At 37.9% G+C, this 17,639-nt stretch overlaps 1 protein-coding gene across 1 annotated transcript in view; it reads right to left on the bottom strand.

The window, feature by feature from the left end:
* Positions 1-5,628: 5,628 nt before the first annotated feature.
* LARS1 (leucyl-tRNA synthetase 1) overlaps positions 5,629-17,639 on the bottom strand; it is a 70,354-nt gene continuing 58,343 nt past the window's right edge. The window contains exons 29-31 of the mRNA XM_023226930.1: positions 15,331-15,426; positions 12,920-13,052; positions 5,629-6,030 (exon numbers count right to left, since the gene is read on the bottom strand). Coding sequence (XP_023082698.1) covers positions 5,825-6,030; positions 12,920-13,052; positions 15,331-15,426 — 435 coding nt within the window. The 3' untranslated portion in view covers positions 5,629-5,824. The remainder of the gene's footprint in view (positions 6,031-12,919; positions 13,053-15,330; positions 15,427-17,639) is intronic.

Genomic DNA, 17,639 nt, shown 5'->3' with positions numbered 1-17,639 from the left:
ATATATATATATATATATATATATATATATTTAAATCGTGCTCTGACTATATCCCTTAGAGAGATATGTTCTAAGGACACAAAGACTTGCAAAACAAAACCAAATACTGTACTCTACTTATTTATTGCTAACAGAATTGGATTGGCAATTCTGAAATTTTTAATAGACTAAATGAGTAAATATATTGAGGTTCTTGAGAACCAGAGTTCTTACTGTGTGAGAAGGGAAATATAATTGTAAAGGTGAAAAGATGAGAGAGAATTCAGTGGTATTAGATAAAATTGTGATTTAAAAAACACTACTGTATGCATTTCTTAGCTCTGTCTATTGGAAGGGCCTAAAAAACAAGGTCCTTAGTAGCGCCTGGATCTTGGTTTCTTAATAACACTCTGCATTAAAACGAAGCAAGGCTCTTTGGGGAAAAGACTGATTTCTAGTTCTGAAACAGAAAACACAAGGCAAATTGGAAACTTCTTATGCCATTATACAAAGAAATGCCCCAAAATTAATGTGGAGTTATAAAAGGATGAATACTGTATTCAAGCCAGTTTGAATGGGGCTTCCATTGGTTAACTTGGAAGAATTTGAGCATTCAAATAATAATGATGGTAATAGATTATAGCATACATGAAAAAAATAAATCCATCAGTCCACAGTGATTTTAAAAGAATGATGATGAAAGAAAAATATTGGGGCTGGACACAGTGGTTCACATCTATAATCCCAGCACTTTGGGAGGCTCAGGCAGTTCAAGATCAGCCTAGGCAACATGGTGAAACCCCATCTCTACGAAAAATGCAAAAAACTTAGCCAGGAGTGGTGGCACACACCTGTGGACCCAGCTACTCAGAAGGCTGAGGCGGGAGGATGGCTTGAACCTACAAGGCAGAGGTTGCAATGAGCTGAGATTGCACCACTGAACTCCAGCCTGGGCGACAGAGCCAGACCCTGTCTCAAAAAAAAAAAAGAAAGAAAAAGAAAAGATATTGGCAGCAAAAAGGAAACATCTTCTCCACAAAAGAATTGTATCTAATAAATGTAGAAGAAATAATAATTTTATCATTTTTAAGAACTCACCATGTTACAACCATCAATGCAATAACTGAGAGCTTATCCATGAATGTAGCATTTAATTCTACATTAAATGTATGGTTTCACCAAGTGGTATGGTTTCACCAAGTGGTAGCCACTTGGTGAAAGTTAGCTGATAAACAAGTGTTTTAGTCCCTTCAGGCTGCTCTAACAAAATACCTTAAATTGGGTAATTTATAAACAACAGAAATGTAATGCTAGTTTTGGAGGCTAGGAAGTCCAAGAGGAAGGCACCAGCAGATTCAATTTCTGGTGAGGGCCCATTCCTCATAGTTGGTGCCTTCTATGTGTCCTCACATGGCATAAAGGCAACAAGACTCCCTTAACCTCTTTTATAAGAACACTAATCCCATTCATGAGGAAGCAACCCTCATGACCTAATCACCTCCTACAGGCCCCACCTCTTAATACCAACACCGCGAAGATTAACTTTCAACATATAAATTCTGGGGAGACATGAACATTCACATCAAAACAGCAGGATATTCACATAAATCTCAAAGTATCAGCTCACAGACTACTTAATTACAAAAAAGGAAGAGTAGCTTTGCAACTCAGAAATATGATGCTAATCAAACATAGCATCACCAATAATGGAAGAAATTCACAATATATTAATCCTGACATGATGCAGTGGGAAATATCACCTATGTAGTAATCTTGCCAAGAATTTTAAATCTGGTTATAACCATGAGAAAATACACAAATCCAGATTGTAAGGCATCATGCTAACGACCAGCTTGATGTCTTCAAAGATGTTACTGTCATGAAAGATCAAGTTTAAAGGAGATTAACAGACATAACCACAAAACGTAATACTTGATCTTTGATTGAATCCTGGGGGTTTTTCAAAGAACACATTATTGATGAGACATTGGAGAAGTTTTATTAGAAAAGCTTATTACCTGATATTATTGTATCATGTTAAATTTCTTGGGGACAATAACAACACTGTGATTATACAGGAGAATGTCCAAGTTCTTAGGAGTTGCGTGATAACCTATGGGAAAATTAAGTGTCATAGTGTCTGTAACTTACTGTCACATGGTTCTGAATTTTTAAAAAGTATATTCTAAATGCAAAGTGTTATCCTGGATAGGATCCCATAATAGTAAAAAAAAAACATTAGTAGAAAAACTGGTGAAATCCAAACAAAGTATACAATTTAGTTAATCATGTTAATTACTTAGTTTTAACAACTAAACCAAGGGTAGGTAAGATGTTAACAGGAGGAACCGGGTAAAAGATGTACAGGATCTCCCCATATTAAAGATGCAACTTTTTTCTAAGTCCAAAACTATTCCAAAATTTAAAGTTTATTTTAAAAATAGATATTTAGAGAGAGAAAGTAAACGTGACACAATATTAACAACTGGTAAATCTAGGTGACAAGTGCATGGATGTTTACTGGCCAATTCTTTCCACTTTTCTGTAGGCTTAAAATTTGTGGAAATGAAGTGTTAAAAGGAAATAAAACCACTGAAGGTTAAAAGTAAAGGAATGGAAAAGATAGTCTGCATGGACATTAACCAAAAGATAGCTGGTATTACTACATTGTTAGGCAAAGTGGCCTTTAGGCAAAAAATAAATTGATTAAAAATAAAGAGAAATGGCCAGGTGCGGTGGCTCATGCCTATAATCCCAGCACCTTGGGAGGCCAAGGCAGGTGGATCACGAGGTCAGGAGTTCGAGACCAGCCTGGTCAAAATGGTGAAACCCTGTCTCTACTAAAAACACAAAAACTAGCCAGGCGTGGTGGTGTGCACCTGTAATGCCACCTACTCGGGAGGCTGAGGCAGGAGAATGGCATAAACTCGGGAGGCAGAGCTTGCAGTGAGCTGAGATCCGACCATTGCACTCCAGCCTGGGCGACAGAGCGAGACTCTATCTCAAAAAAAAAAAAAAAAAAAGAAACACTTTCTACCTAGAAAAAGTTCAACTTACCAGAAGGAATACAATCTAAATTTATATGTACCTAACAAAACAGCCTCAAAATATATAAAACAAAAACCGTCAGAATTATAACAAGATATAAGTAAATTCATGGTCATGAGAGATTTTGGTATACCTCTCAAAAATAGAAACAGAGAAAACAGTAAGGGTATAGGTTTGAACAATTCAATCCACAACTCTGACCTAATGGACACATACAGAACTTTGCATTTACAAAATACATTTTTTTTTTTCAAGCTCAAATGCAACATTTATAAAAACTGACATATACTGGTCCAGAAAGCTTATCTCTAGTGACCAGATGAGGCAAAAGGCAGACCTCCGTGGTGCTGGCACTGTGCCATTCTTCAACTGTCTGGTGACTGTGCAAGTGTTTGCTTTATTAATAAATTCTTTTTTTGGAGGTGGGGGGAGAAAGGGAGTTCATTTTTTGTGTGTGTATATTATATATTTTTTGCTCACTTCTTGTGTATGTGCATTATATTTCAAAACTTAAGAAGAGTTAAAATCCTCTAGGAAGGCACTAACATACTAAGTTAGATATAATAACATTATTATTATACACCCACTTATATTATTGCTAATAATAGAATAAACCCAGTGTAGCCTGTTTTTCCTTCAGCATTTCAACTAACTGCTGTTTCTTCTGCTGAGTACTACATGAAGTAATGGGCTTATGCTTAGACGACTCCTTATACAAAACATTTGTGTCTCTACACATGAGAAGCATATTCAGCCTGGCAAGAAGTTTATTCTAAGAGAGACACACAGAAATTGAGACTGAAAAACCAAAACAGTACAGGTTAATAGACTCATAAAATAAACACAATCACAGTATTATTTTCCTTTCTCTCTCTCTTTTTTTTTTTTTTTTCTGGTAAGCACATATAGTTTAGCTTTCCTAAGTTAAACATAAGTAGGTTTGTGTTTAGGCAACAGAAAGCTAATTACTTAATTTCAGAGATAATTAAGGCTTTGCAGATCAGAAAGGACAGCAAAAGAATCTAGAGGAGTGCAAAGAAAGAATCAGTTGCCCCAAAGGAACCAATACAAAGGACATGATTACAGACTACAGTAATCTGAAGCCAATATACCTTGGTATCTATCATCAACTTCTTCAACAGTAACATTCACTAAAGACTTACTACTTGGCAGGCACTGTGTTATGATTTTCCTAGATCAGTTCATCTAAACATCTCACAATAAGCCTACAAGGTACCAGTATTAGTTCCATTTTATAGATGAAGAACTGCAGCTCTGAGTAATTGGCCAAGAGCACCCTAGCAGCAAAAAGAACTGGAAATCTAACCTAGCTAGTCTGATTTCAAAGCATGCGTTCTTACCCCACTATGCTATACTGCCTGTCCCTAGTAGATAAGTGATTATTTGCACTTAATGATTTCTAAGGATTTGCAGTTCTAACATCCTATGATTTGCTTTAATAAATCTGTGATAAAGCATACGACTAGGCCTAGTGGTCTCTAATTGTGGAGAGCAAAATAAGGAAGCTCAATAAACTCTACTTACGTAACCTCAAAGTTAGAATTCAGGTTCCTTTGGGTTAACAAAATTGTTCTTTCTCCATATTAAACCCATCAAAATTAGAAATGTTTCTCCTGTTAGTCAATGCCTTACATTTTTTCCTCATATGAAGACAGATGGAGCAAATATTAAAAAACATTCCATCAAGAATAAAAATATAAATCTGTAATACAGTCAGCATGACCTCTATTTCATTGATTGATTGATTGAGACAGAGTTTCGCTCTTGTTGCCTAGGCTGGAGTGCAATGGCATGGTCTCAGCTCACTACAACCTCTGTCTTTCAGGTTCAAGCGATTCTCCTGCCTCAGCCTCCAAAGTACAGGTGCCTGCCACCATGCCAAGCTAATTTTTGTATTTTTAGTAGAGATGGGGTTTCACCATGTTGGTCAGGCTGCTTTCAAACTCCTGGCCTCAGGTGACCGCCCACCTCGGCCTCCCAAAGTGCTGGGATTATAGGCATGAGCCACTGCACCCGACCAGCATGACCTTTAAATACAACTGGACTCAAGACAAATTTAGTAAATGCAGATTTCGGGGCAGGGGGGCGGGGGCGGGGGCAGGGGTGGGGGAATCTTCTTTTAAAATGCCCAAATTTAGTGTAGGTGAAATACACTGCTTATAAACTACTGATATTAGCCTTGAAGAAGCCATTATTGGTTCTTAGTTGAATATATTAAAGCTTTAAAAAGTCTTATAAAATGCAGGACCTATTTGTTCTTTATACAAAATACTTAGTAATTGAAGTCAAGGCAAAATATTCTCGTTTGTTCTTTTAAATCATCACGAAAGTTCTCATTAAAAAAAAAAAGCTAACTTACTATTTTTCTTTTTTAAAAAAAATATAGCTAATTCCATAAATGAATATACTATAAAAAGCTGTTAGGTACACCTCAGCCTTCATAAACAGTATAAAGTACACCTCAGAAAAGAAGCATATTGACACCTCCATGTTCATCTTAAAAACTAGAAACTTCTAGGAAACAGCAACAATTTGTTTTTTTAAAAAGAGTTTGGCAAAAACCATTTCTCTGAGACACCCAAAGAAGGAAACAAAATTTATTAGGTCCAGTAATCAAAAATGACTTGATAGAATTATGATTACATGCAGAATTGGATGGTTAGAAATGAAATCAATCTATTTAGGTCCAGCCTAAGGTTCTGACAGCCAATGAGTAGACACAATCAGAGTAGTAGTATTCCTAAGAAACCAGGATAAATCTCCAATGTGCATGAGTTTAATGAACCAGATAGATTATTGTATCGCCAATATCCACCCTTATCCCATTCTCAGTCAGATGAATTTTCTTGCTCATGAGGTCCACATTGAAAACAGCATGCTCAGAAATGGGGGTCTTCTCGGTGTGCTCTTTTCCCAGGACAGGAACTCGTCGAGGCCCCAACAGTGGATCATCAAATCTCATCAGTTTCACTTTGGAAAGGTCTACAACAAAATAAATTATCAATATAAGCATTTAATTACAGTCATTGACTCAAACCCTGGAAGCAGTCTGAGAACTCACTTTTTAAACACACTGGTTGTTATATCTAAACAAAAACATTTTCTTCAGATTATTAAATAAAAGCCATGCCAGGCACGGTGGTTCACACCTGTAATCCCAGCACTTTGGAAGGCTGAGGCGGGTGAATCACTTAAGGTCAGGAGTTCAAGACCAGCCTGACCAACATGGCGAAATGCTGTCTCTACTAAAAACACAAAAAATTAGCTGGGCCTGGTGGCAGGCGCCTGTAATCCCAGCTGCTCGGGAGGCTGAGACAGGAGAATCGCTTGAATCTGGAAGGCAGAGGTTGCAGTGAGCCAAGATCGCACCATTGCACGCCAGCATAGGCAACAAAGTGAGACTCTATCTCAAAAAAAAAAAAAAAAAAAAAAAATCTCAGGAGCAAAGCTACAATGTAGTAAATCTTCATCCCCTTTCAGCTTTTACCCAGATCAAAGTGTCGGAGATTCTGACATCTCCTGGAATTATAAACTAAGAGAGAAAGAATTGTGTGTATTTTTTAGCATTATCCTATTTGGTCTCTCAAATCATTTTTATATGCTTCAATTAACCATTGTACAGAGTATCGAAAAATCTAAAACTTATCCCTTTCTCGAGCTCCCTGGAATACAAGAAACCTGCAAGAATTGTAGCTTTTCTTGGAGATACTTTTGGATAAATAATGACTACTCTAAGAAATGGCATTACCAGTTTCTCATTTGCTCAAAAGATGAAAGTATTTGTATTAACAAGTTGATGAGACAAGGAGAGCGGGGACAAGGCAGAGAAAGGACAGAAATTTAAGCTTTCAGGATTTTAAGCTTTAGGATGAGCTCTAATACCCACCCTGCTTGAGATTTTCCTAATCTGCTCTTATGCAAGCTGATAAAATAGTGCCCGGCCAAAAAAAAAAAAAAACCTGTCCCTTGAACAACTTTATAATTCAACAATCCTGCCAACAACTGAGCCCAAAAGAGGTATATTTATTTCAGCAATTCTGAGATTTCCCAACATCAAATGGTTTTATTTCATATGGCAGAAAAATGCCAGAAATGACTACAAATGCTGATTCTGGGTTTATATCTCATTCTAAGTGTAGCATGGCTAGTTATAATTAACCTGATCCATAGAAATAGAAGATATTTTCTGAATTACTTTCCACCTCTTTCTGAAACACACCTGAGCTACACTCCATCATGTTGACTTGAGAGTACAAAGCTTAGCATAAGAAGGATAAGAGATAAAAGAAGACGTTAATGCAGCTGGCGACTATGCCAAGAATACAAGTTATCCATGCATTCTGTTCTCTTTGGGAAACAAAGACCGAAGGATTGCAAGTTTAGAGAAGGGGCTTATAGAACAATTACCTGCAACTACCACAAAAGCAAACCCTGTATAAGAGTCTTGGGAGAGTTTCTGCAGGGACCATACAATCTATTCCCAGACACACTACAAGCCCTGAAAATTAAAATGGGAAGGGAGCAGGCGCAATCTTCATGACAGCTACAATCATATTTTGGGGAAGAATACAATTCATTTTAACAGCTATTGCAATTCAACTTCAGTGGTACCAAATATTTTGCTATAGACGCAGTGACAAGTTCTGCCAGATTTTATGCACAAGGCCTTTTACTGCAGATCTGCCTCTGCCTCTCTCTCTCTCACACACACACACACACACATTCTCGCTAAAACAGACCTCCTTCATCATTCCAAGCAATTCTGAATCAAACTAGTTCAAAGAAACCTTAATACTCAATCAGGCTTCTAAATGACAAAACATATTTGCTTTGATGTTTCACCATGTAGTTCATTACTGTCCACAGATTCGTAGAGCTTTCTTAGTGGTTTAACTATTTTTTATCCCAGACTTCTCTTACCATTGAAACTGTTGAAGTCTAAGTCTGCAACTACATAAGATTTAAGGCTCTTAGAGAAAAGATGAGAATGACTCTAAGTCCCTAGGGACTGACAATGAGAAATGAAGGCTTTCACTTCCAAGTTATTAGTTCATATATAGCATGGGTTGTGAGTGATTCAAATTTATTATCATCAAATAGTTCACTCAGTGGCCTTTGTGGAATGAAATGATAGTTTTAGTACAGTTCCTCCCAGACCCAGATCATAATCACCCTCAATACAATTAGCACTAATTGGACAATTTGCTGTCTAGTGCAGCAAACAGACCAATAACTATGTTACTGAATTTAACTCCTCTTCCATCTCATATACTCAATATACTCAGGCCCTTTAGATATCAAGGCATCCTGAGGGCTTTTGGTAAAGTATCAAAGTTAGATCTCTTCTGCAGATACTTATAGGAATAGCAATTTCAAACTCCCTCTAATGTTTCTATTTTCTAAAATTTACAGCAGCTACTAACATCAAACTTTAGACACTTTAGATAATATTTTTCACAGCTAGTAAGACAAAGGAGATAGGAATTATGCCAAAGGCTCAATGAGAAAAGACAAGAAATAGGAAATACATTTCAGTACAATTCTACAGAACCTAGTCAGTGCTATATTTGAGTACATTTGAAACAGAGGTAGATTTAACATAATATAATTTTCAATACAGAAATACATCCTTTCATGTGCTATAACATCATAATAATCCTATCCAGGCAGAGCTAGTGTCTCACGCCTGTGATCCCAGCACTTTGGGAGGCCGAGACAGGCAGATCACTTGAGGCCAGGAGCTCGAGACTAGCCTGGCTAACATGGGGAAGCCCTGTCTCTACTAAAAATAGAAAAACTAGCCAGTTGTGGTGGCTCATGCCTATAATCCCAGCTACTCAGGAGGCTGAGGCATGAGAATTGCTTGAATCTGAGAGAGGAGGTTGCAGTGAGCTGATATTGTGCCACTGCACTCCAGCCTGGGTGACAAAGGGAGACTCTTATCTCAAAACAAGTAAATAAATATAATGCTATCCAGTGGATTAGGTTCTTAGTTGAATATATTACTAAGTGGGTCCACACAAATATCTATTTTCTTTAAAAGCCACTACCATGCTCTTTCTGCTTCTTGTGGCCTGTAAGTTCTGAGGATGAAGGTATCATTCTATGGTACCTAGTTCACTGAGAGGACATAATAAATGAAAACTGAAGATATTTTGCTAAGTGAAATAAGCTAGATACAAAAGGAAAAATATTGTGTGATTCCAATTATATGAGGTACTGAGAACAGTCAAATATATAAGAGTAGGAAGTAGAACAGTGTGGTGTGAATATAAATTTGTAGAGCCATTATAAAAAACATATATACGGGTTCCTCAAAGTATTAAAAATAGAACTACCACATTATCGAGCAATCCCACTACTGGACATATATCCAGTAAGAAATGAAGAAATGAAATCAGTATGCTGAAGAGATATCTGCACTCCCATGTTTCTTTCAGCACTATTCACAATAGCCAAGATATGCAATCAACCTAAGGGTCCATCAACGGATGAATGAAAAGAGAAAATGTGGTATACAATGACATATTATGCAGACATAAGAAAGAATGAAGTCCTGTCACTTGTGACAACAAGGATGAGGCTGGAAGACATTATATTAAGTGAAATAAGACAGGCACAGAATGACAAATATCGCATGATCTCACTCACATGTGGAATCTAAAAAAGTTGATCTCATTGAAGTACAGAGTAGAATTATGGTTATCAGAGGCTGGGAAGGATGGAAGAGAGGGGACTGAAAGGAGGTTGGTCAACAGGTACAAAGTTATAATTAAATGGGAGGAATAAGTTATACTGTTTCAGGCCGGGCACAGTGGCTCAAGCCTGTAATCCCAGCACTTTGGGAGGCTGAGAGGGGTGGATCACGAGGTCCGGAGATCGAGACCATCCTGGCTAACACGGTGAAACCCCGTCTCTACTGAAAAAATACAAAAAACTAGCCAGGTGATGGGGCGGGCGCCTGTAGTCCCAGCTACTCGGGAGGCTGAGGCAGGAGAATGGCGTGAACCCGGGAGGGGGAGCTTGTAGTGAGCCGAGATCGCGCCACTGCAGTCCAGCCTGGGCAACAGAGCAAGACTCTGTCTCAAAAAAAAAAAAAAAGTTATACTGTTCCATTACACCGTAGATGACTACAGTTCATAATATATGGTACATTTCAAAATAGCTGTAAGAGGAGCTGCTGAATGTTCTCACCACAAAGAAATGATAAATGAGGTGACAGATATGTTACTTATCCTAATTTGATAATTACACATTGTAAATATGTACCAAACCTCACACTGTACTCATAAATATGTATATTTATGTGCCAAAAAGAAAACTTAAAAGAAAAAAAGAAAGCAGAGCAGTGATTACCAGGGACTGGAGGGAAGGAGAATGGGAGTTACTGTTTAATGGGTACAAGGTTTCAATTTGGGATGATGATAAAGTGGGCAAAGGATATGAACAGACATTTCTCAAAAGAAGACATGCATACAGCCAACAGACACGTGAAAAAATGCTCATCATCACTGGCCATCAGAGAAATGCAAATCAAAACCACAATGAGATACCATCTCACACCAGTTAGAATGGCAATCATTAAAAAGTCAGGAAACAACAGGTGCGGGAGAGGATGTGGAGAAATAGGAACACTTTTACACTGTTGGTGAGATTGTAAACTAGTTCAACCATTGTGGAAAACAGTATGGCGATTCCTCAAGGATCTAGACCTAGAAATACCATATGACTCAGCCATCCCATTACTGGGTATATACCCAAAGGATTATAAATCATGCTGCTATAAAGACACATGCACACATATGTTTATTGCGGCACTATTCACAATATCAAAGACTTGGAATCAACCCAAATGTCCATCAGTGACAGACTGGATTAAGAAAATGTGGCACATATACACCATGGAATACTATGCAGCCATAAAAAGGGATGAGTTTGTGTCCTTTGTAGGGACATGGATGCAGCTGGAGACCATCATTCTCAGCAAACTATCGCAAGAACCAAACACCGCATGTTCTCACTCATAGGTGGGAACTGAACAATGAGATCACTTGGACACGGGAAGGGGAACATCACACACCGGGGCCTATTGTGGGGAGGGGATGGGGGGAGGGATGGCACTGGGAGATATACCTGATGTAAATGACGAGTTGATGGGTGCAACACACCAACATGGCACCTGTATACATATGTAACAAACCTGCACATTGTGCACATGTACCCTAGAACTTAAAGTATAATTAAAAAAAAAAAAAAGTTGTAGAGATGGATGGTGGTGATGATTTCACAACAATGTGAATGTATTCAAGCCTCTTGAACTGTACACATAAAAATGACTAAAATAGTAAATGTTATGTTAGGTATAATTTACCACAATTTAAAAAACATGTCTATAAACAACATCCCTAACCCTAGTATACTGTTGCTGCTGATGCTCCATACAGAGGGAAACAAAATAAACTGGTATTTCCCTCCTAGTATACCCTTTCCCCTTACCTCCATGGGTGTAACGTTCAAGGCCCCATCCAAACAATACTTTCTCCATAAATTAATCCCTGATCCCTGCAAGTGGAAATAATCTCACGTTCCTCTGTGCTATACATTTTACCTGCACCTTTCTTACTACACTTAGCAATTTCTCCTTACATTATCATACACTTCAATAGTATATGTTCCCTACTACTTTACTAGATGCAGCTCCTAATGAACAGAACTCTGTGGACTCCCCAAAGCCCCAGTACATACAAAGGAGTCCCTACATACCCATACAAAGTGTTTGTAGTTGTCTCTACAAACACTACATACAGTAGTGTCTCAATAAGTGTCCACAGAAGGGAAACAACTTCAAGAGAACACAAAATGTATGACAGAATTAATTCCAAAGAGCTATTTCAAGTCTCCTATTTTAATTAATGTTACTACCCTAATACAGTTTCATAAATTAGGTTATTGTTTGGGATTTATAAATCTTTTTAGAAAATTTTTGTAGTGATAGAAAGTGGCCAATCAATTTTTGATTGCTATCAGAAAGAAAAAAGACAGATAATACAAAATAGAGAATCACAACATTAATTTGTTGTGTAGCTCAGAAGAAAAATAAGAGAGACACACTATGTCCCTTCACACTCTGCTCGCTGTAGGACCTGGCTGGATGATGAAAAGAGAAGCCATAAATTATTACATTGAATCTAATCACAAAAGATGCAGACTTATTCTTGATAGTAAGTTAAGATTACGACATATTTTACCTGGAGTCACATTGTTTAGAAGAAAGAAGATGAGCTTTGGAGGCAAACAGACCTGTTGGAATTCCAGCTCTAGAGTTCACTTACTAAACAAACTTTGCAAGTTACTTAGCCTTTTTAGCCTCCATTTCATCATCTGTAAAAGGGAAATAATAAGAACACCCTCTACATTATAGAATTGTAAAAGGACTAAATGGTTAACACATGGAAGACACTCAATAACTTTTACTCTGTTTCTCTTCCTTCTCAAGGAACAGACCTGCTGGACAGGTTAGTTTAGAATATTAAGGGTATGTGTTCCTTGATTCTGAACATTTCTGAGACAGAAATCACTCATTACAGTTTTAGAGCTAGAAAGAAAGATGGAAAAATATCTAATCCCTCTATTGTCCTCACATTAGTAAGCGAAAAATCAGTTTTGAGCTTAAGTGACATGGCAAAGTCACTAAGCTACCTAGCCACAGAGTCCCAAAAAGAATAGTTTTCTTGATTCTGAACCCAATATTTTTTCCATAATAATACACAGCTGTCCATAAGCAAGCCTGTTTCTTTCCTTTTTCCTTTCTACTTAAAGCTCACCAAATCTACAAGCCACTGACAAATAGGAGTTTTGGGGAACAACTTACCTTTAATTCCTCGGTTCATTTTCATTAAACGCCTGACTATGGAATCACAGTTATCTCCTTGCCTGATTTCAATTTTGGTTGAGAAGTGGCCATTAGATGGCTGGGGATTCACTAGAGAAACGGACACACCAGGCTAGGAAAACAACAAGAAAATGATAGTTTAACTTGAATACTGCTGAGAGAGGAGGAATCTCTGCTACGTTTTCAATGCCCAATGAAAGATGGATCTAATTGTGGTATTTTAAAATCATGACTAAGGCATACTCAAATACAAAAGAAAAGCTGTACAAGCTCATGCTTATAACCAAATACCTAGGTAAAGATGACTACGACTACATATATCAACACTGATGATGGACACTAACAATAACTACATTTTCTCTTCCACAACCACCATCATTCACTGAATCTCTACAATGTATTAGGCATTGTACTAAGCACTTTATCGACATTAGTTCTATATCCCTGAAGTCGTTCTTTTGACCCTTTTTCACAAATGAGAAGCTGAGAACCAGAAAGATTAAAAATCAGCACAAGGTCACACAGCTAGTAAGTGGCAAGGTCAGGATTAAACATAATTCTATGTTGTACTTATAGAAGCTACATAGTCCAAAACCCTGTTTATTATTTTTAAGTGGAAAAAAGTCAAATTAGTCTTGTGAAAGACTTAAATACATAGTATCTTAATAGAATACTTGAAAATGACTTGAAATAAATATATTTGTATAAGGAACAGTTTCATATACCTATCTCCATGGCTCAAATGACTGAACTATTAAAAGCTACCACATCTTAATGCAATGAGTGTATTCCTTACATGACGCTGAATTCAGGAGGTATCCATGATCATGATTTCCTTCTTCTTTCAAACTAGGCCTTTTCTGTTTGCTGGGTTTTCAAATGTGGCAAAAGTAACAGAACATATCTAAGTCCTCTGCTTATCAAGACAAGGAGGGCAGTTTATAGACTCTCCCAATTGCAGTCCCCTGGACTTTGCCAAATGCCGCCAATCTGAATGGATTCTTTGAGACTGAAAACACAGAATCTCCTTCCTCAAGGATCTAGATCCAGAAATACCATCTGACCCAGCAATCCCATTACTGGGTATATACCCAAAGGATTATAAATCATTCTACTATAAAGACACATGCACACACATGTCTACTGCAGCATGGGTCACAATAGCAAAGACTTGGAACCAACCCAAATGCTCATCAATGATAGACTGGATAAAGACAATGTGGCACATATACACCACGCAATACTATGCAGGCATAAAAAATGATGAGTTATGTCCTTTGTAGGGACTTGGATGAAGCTGGAAACCATCATTCTCCACAAACTAACACAGGAACAGAAAACCAAACACTGCATGTTCTCACTCATAAGTGGGAGTTGAACAATGAGAACACATGGACATAGGGAGCAGAATATCACACACCAGGGCCTGTTGGGGTGGGGTGGGCAAGGGGAGGGACAGCGTTAAGAGAAATACCTAATGTAGATGACAGGTAGATGGGTGCAGCAATCCACCATGGCACATGGATACCTATGTAACAAACCTGCACGTTCTGCACATGTATCCCAGAACTTAAAAAAAAAAAAAGGCCAGGCGCCGTGGCTCATGCCTGTAATCCCAGCACTTTGGGTGGCCAAGGAGGGTGGATCACGAGGTCAGGAGATCGGCATCATCCTGGCTAACACAGTCAAACCCCATCTCTACTAAAAATACAAAAAAATCAGCCAGGCGTGGTGGTGGGCGCCTGTAGTCCCAGCTACTCGGGAGGCTGAGGCAGGAGAATGGCGTGAACCCAGGAGGCGGAGCTTGCAGTGAGCCAAGATTGCGCCACTGCACTCCAGCCTGGGCAACAGAGCAAGACTCCATCTCAAAAAAAAAAACAAAAACCCAGAATCTCCAAAATCTTTTTGTCTTTACCAATAACGACCCAAAACTAAGGGGTTTAAAAAAGCTATTCCAGCATAACTTAAGATGACGCATCAATCCAGTTTATACTAAAAACAAAACAGCCTTGAATAACAATCAAACCAAGACTCATCTGAGTTTTAAAAGCTCCTTTTAACTGTCTAAAAAGGTTCTACATTTCCAGTATTCTTAAATAAAAACCAGATACTGAAAATCATACTTTTTATTTTTAAAACCCACAAATAACATCTGATAGTTCCTGTAATAGTAAAGTGAGGAAAAAGTAAGTATTGCACTGACCAAAGGAATTGGGGCATTTCAGGTACATCCCCATTTCTAACAAACAATGAGATCTACAACAAACCAACCACTTAATTTCTCTGGACCTTACTTGGTTCTATTTTTCAAATGTGGATTTAGATGTAATGATCTCCAGGTCTCTTCTAGTTTTAAAATGCAATGATTCAGTGAGATTCCTTCAACTTACTTCTATTCTAAAAACATTAAGTGGTTTCCCAGGACAGCAGTCTTCCCTGATTTTATCTTCTGCTTCGGAGGCAAACTTGACTTCTATGTGTTCTAGCTAAATAGAGGGGAAAAAATAGAAGTTATTAGTATCACTTAATGTGATTCAAATTAATCATCACCTCATTTCACCAAGAACAAAACTAGGTTCTCCAGTTAACATGAAATGGTCTGTGCAATTTTATTATTTTCCATATAAATATTAAATGAAATCTGTAATCAGTTATTTAACGTTCATTTTAGATGTCTCATAGTATTGTTATTTCTATAGTCATGTTTATCATTTTCTATAATGAAATCTGGCATCTATCCGCCATATTTGAAACCAATGAAAATCAGCATAAGAGGCTTCCACTTAAGACAAATAGAAGTTCAGAAATCTATAATTTGAGAATAAAAGGCTTCCACTTAAATAAATGGAAGAGGCCGGGCGCGGTGGCTCAAGCCTGTAATCCCAGCACTTTGGGAGGCCGAGACGGGCGGATCACGAGGTCAGGAGATCGAGACCATCCTGGCTAACACGGTGAAACCCCGTCTCTACTAAAAACTACAAAAAACTAGCCGGGCGAGGTAGCGGCGCCTGTAGTCCCAGCTACTGGGAGGCTGAGGCAGGAGAATGGCGTGAACCCGGGAGGCGGAGCTTGCAGTGAGCTGAGATCCGGCCACAGCACTCCAGCCTGGGCCACAGAGCCAGACTCCGTCTCAAAAATAAATAAATAAATAAATAAATGGAAGAAAAGCTCAGAAATATAGCACAGTGCATATGTCTGAATATAAGATGACCCTAAACATAAGGTGTGTCCGTATGGTCCAAGTGAAAAGATCCAAGAAGTTTTTTGAGCTACATGAATATATATGAACATTTAGATATATATAAAATGGATGTCATTTAATGTTTATTAATTTCATTAACTCATTTAAAATAAAATACTTAATTAGAAACAACTTTCCTCCATCTCCATATTTCACAAAACAATTTTACTTAAACTCCAAACCTGTATCTTTTTTACTTGAGTGTCTTCATTATTACTAGGACCACTTTTTGAGTGCTCTAACAGTTTTCTAGAGCAAATGACTTTTCCTTTTGCCTAAGTTGTCTGAGACCAGCTTATTTACAATCTATATATAAAGTTGTGACTGGGGCACAAAGATTGGATGGGGAGAAAGTCACAGATATGTAAAAGCTATTGGTACTGTTCTAGTGCTTGGATTGGGTAGTAGATTCATGAGTGTTCATTTTATTATAAATTGGGAGAGAAAAAAACATGGCAAGATATGGAACAATCACAATATATCATGAACCAGACATTATAATTAATCCAATTCTGCAAATCAAAAGGGAAGGGGGAAAAAAAGGCATCAATTCAGAGTACTCCATAACATAAGAGGCTTGGAAAGCATTTAAATATAAGGTCTCTTAAAAATAACTTGCAGTATAAAGTATAAATAATTTGCAGTATAAAGTATAAACAAAGTATAAATAATTTGCTGCTATAAAGACACATGCACACATATGTTTACTGCAGCACTATTCACAATATCAAAGACTTGGGATCAACCCAAATGTCCATCAGTGACAGACTGGATTAAGAAAATGTGACACATATACACCATGGAATACTATGCAGCCATAAAAAAGGATGAGTTTGTATCCTTTGTAGGGACATGGATGCAGCTGGAGACCACCATTCTCAGCAAACTATCATGAGAACAGAAAAGCAAACAACACATGTTCTCACTCATAGGTGGGAATTGAACAATGAGATCACTTGGACACAGGAAGGGGAACATCACACACCGGGGCCTACTGTGGGGAGGGGGAGCAGGGAGGGATAGCATTAGGAGATATACCTAATGTAAATGACGAGTTAATGGGTGCAGCACACCAACATGTCACATGTATATATATGTAACAAACCTGCACGTTGTGCACATGTACCCGAGAACTTAAAGTATAATTTAAAAAAAAAAATTTGCAGTATAATATCCAGACATACAGTTTTTTAATGTATAATTGATTATATGTAAATTAAGAATTGATAAAATAAGATGACAGATTTTTTTTTTTTTTTTTTGAGACGGAGTCTCGCTCTGTCACCGGGGCTGGAGTGCTGTGGCCGGACCTCAGCTCACTGCAAGCTCCGCCTCCCAGGTTCACGCCATTCTCCTGCCTCAGCCTCCCGAGTAGCTGGGACTATAGGCGCCCGCCACCTCGCCCGGCTAGTTTTTTGTATTTTTTAGTAGAGACGGGGTTTCACCGTGTTAGCCAGG

The sequence above is a fragment of the Piliocolobus tephrosceles genome, chromosome 4 (genome assembly GCF_002776525.5).
Source record: "Piliocolobus tephrosceles isolate RC106 chromosome 4, ASM277652v3, whole genome shotgun sequence".
Taxonomy (NCBI): domain Eukaryota; kingdom Metazoa; phylum Chordata; class Mammalia; order Primates; family Cercopithecidae; genus Piliocolobus; species Piliocolobus tephrosceles.
This window is presented reverse-complemented; position numbering and strand designations above follow the sequence as displayed.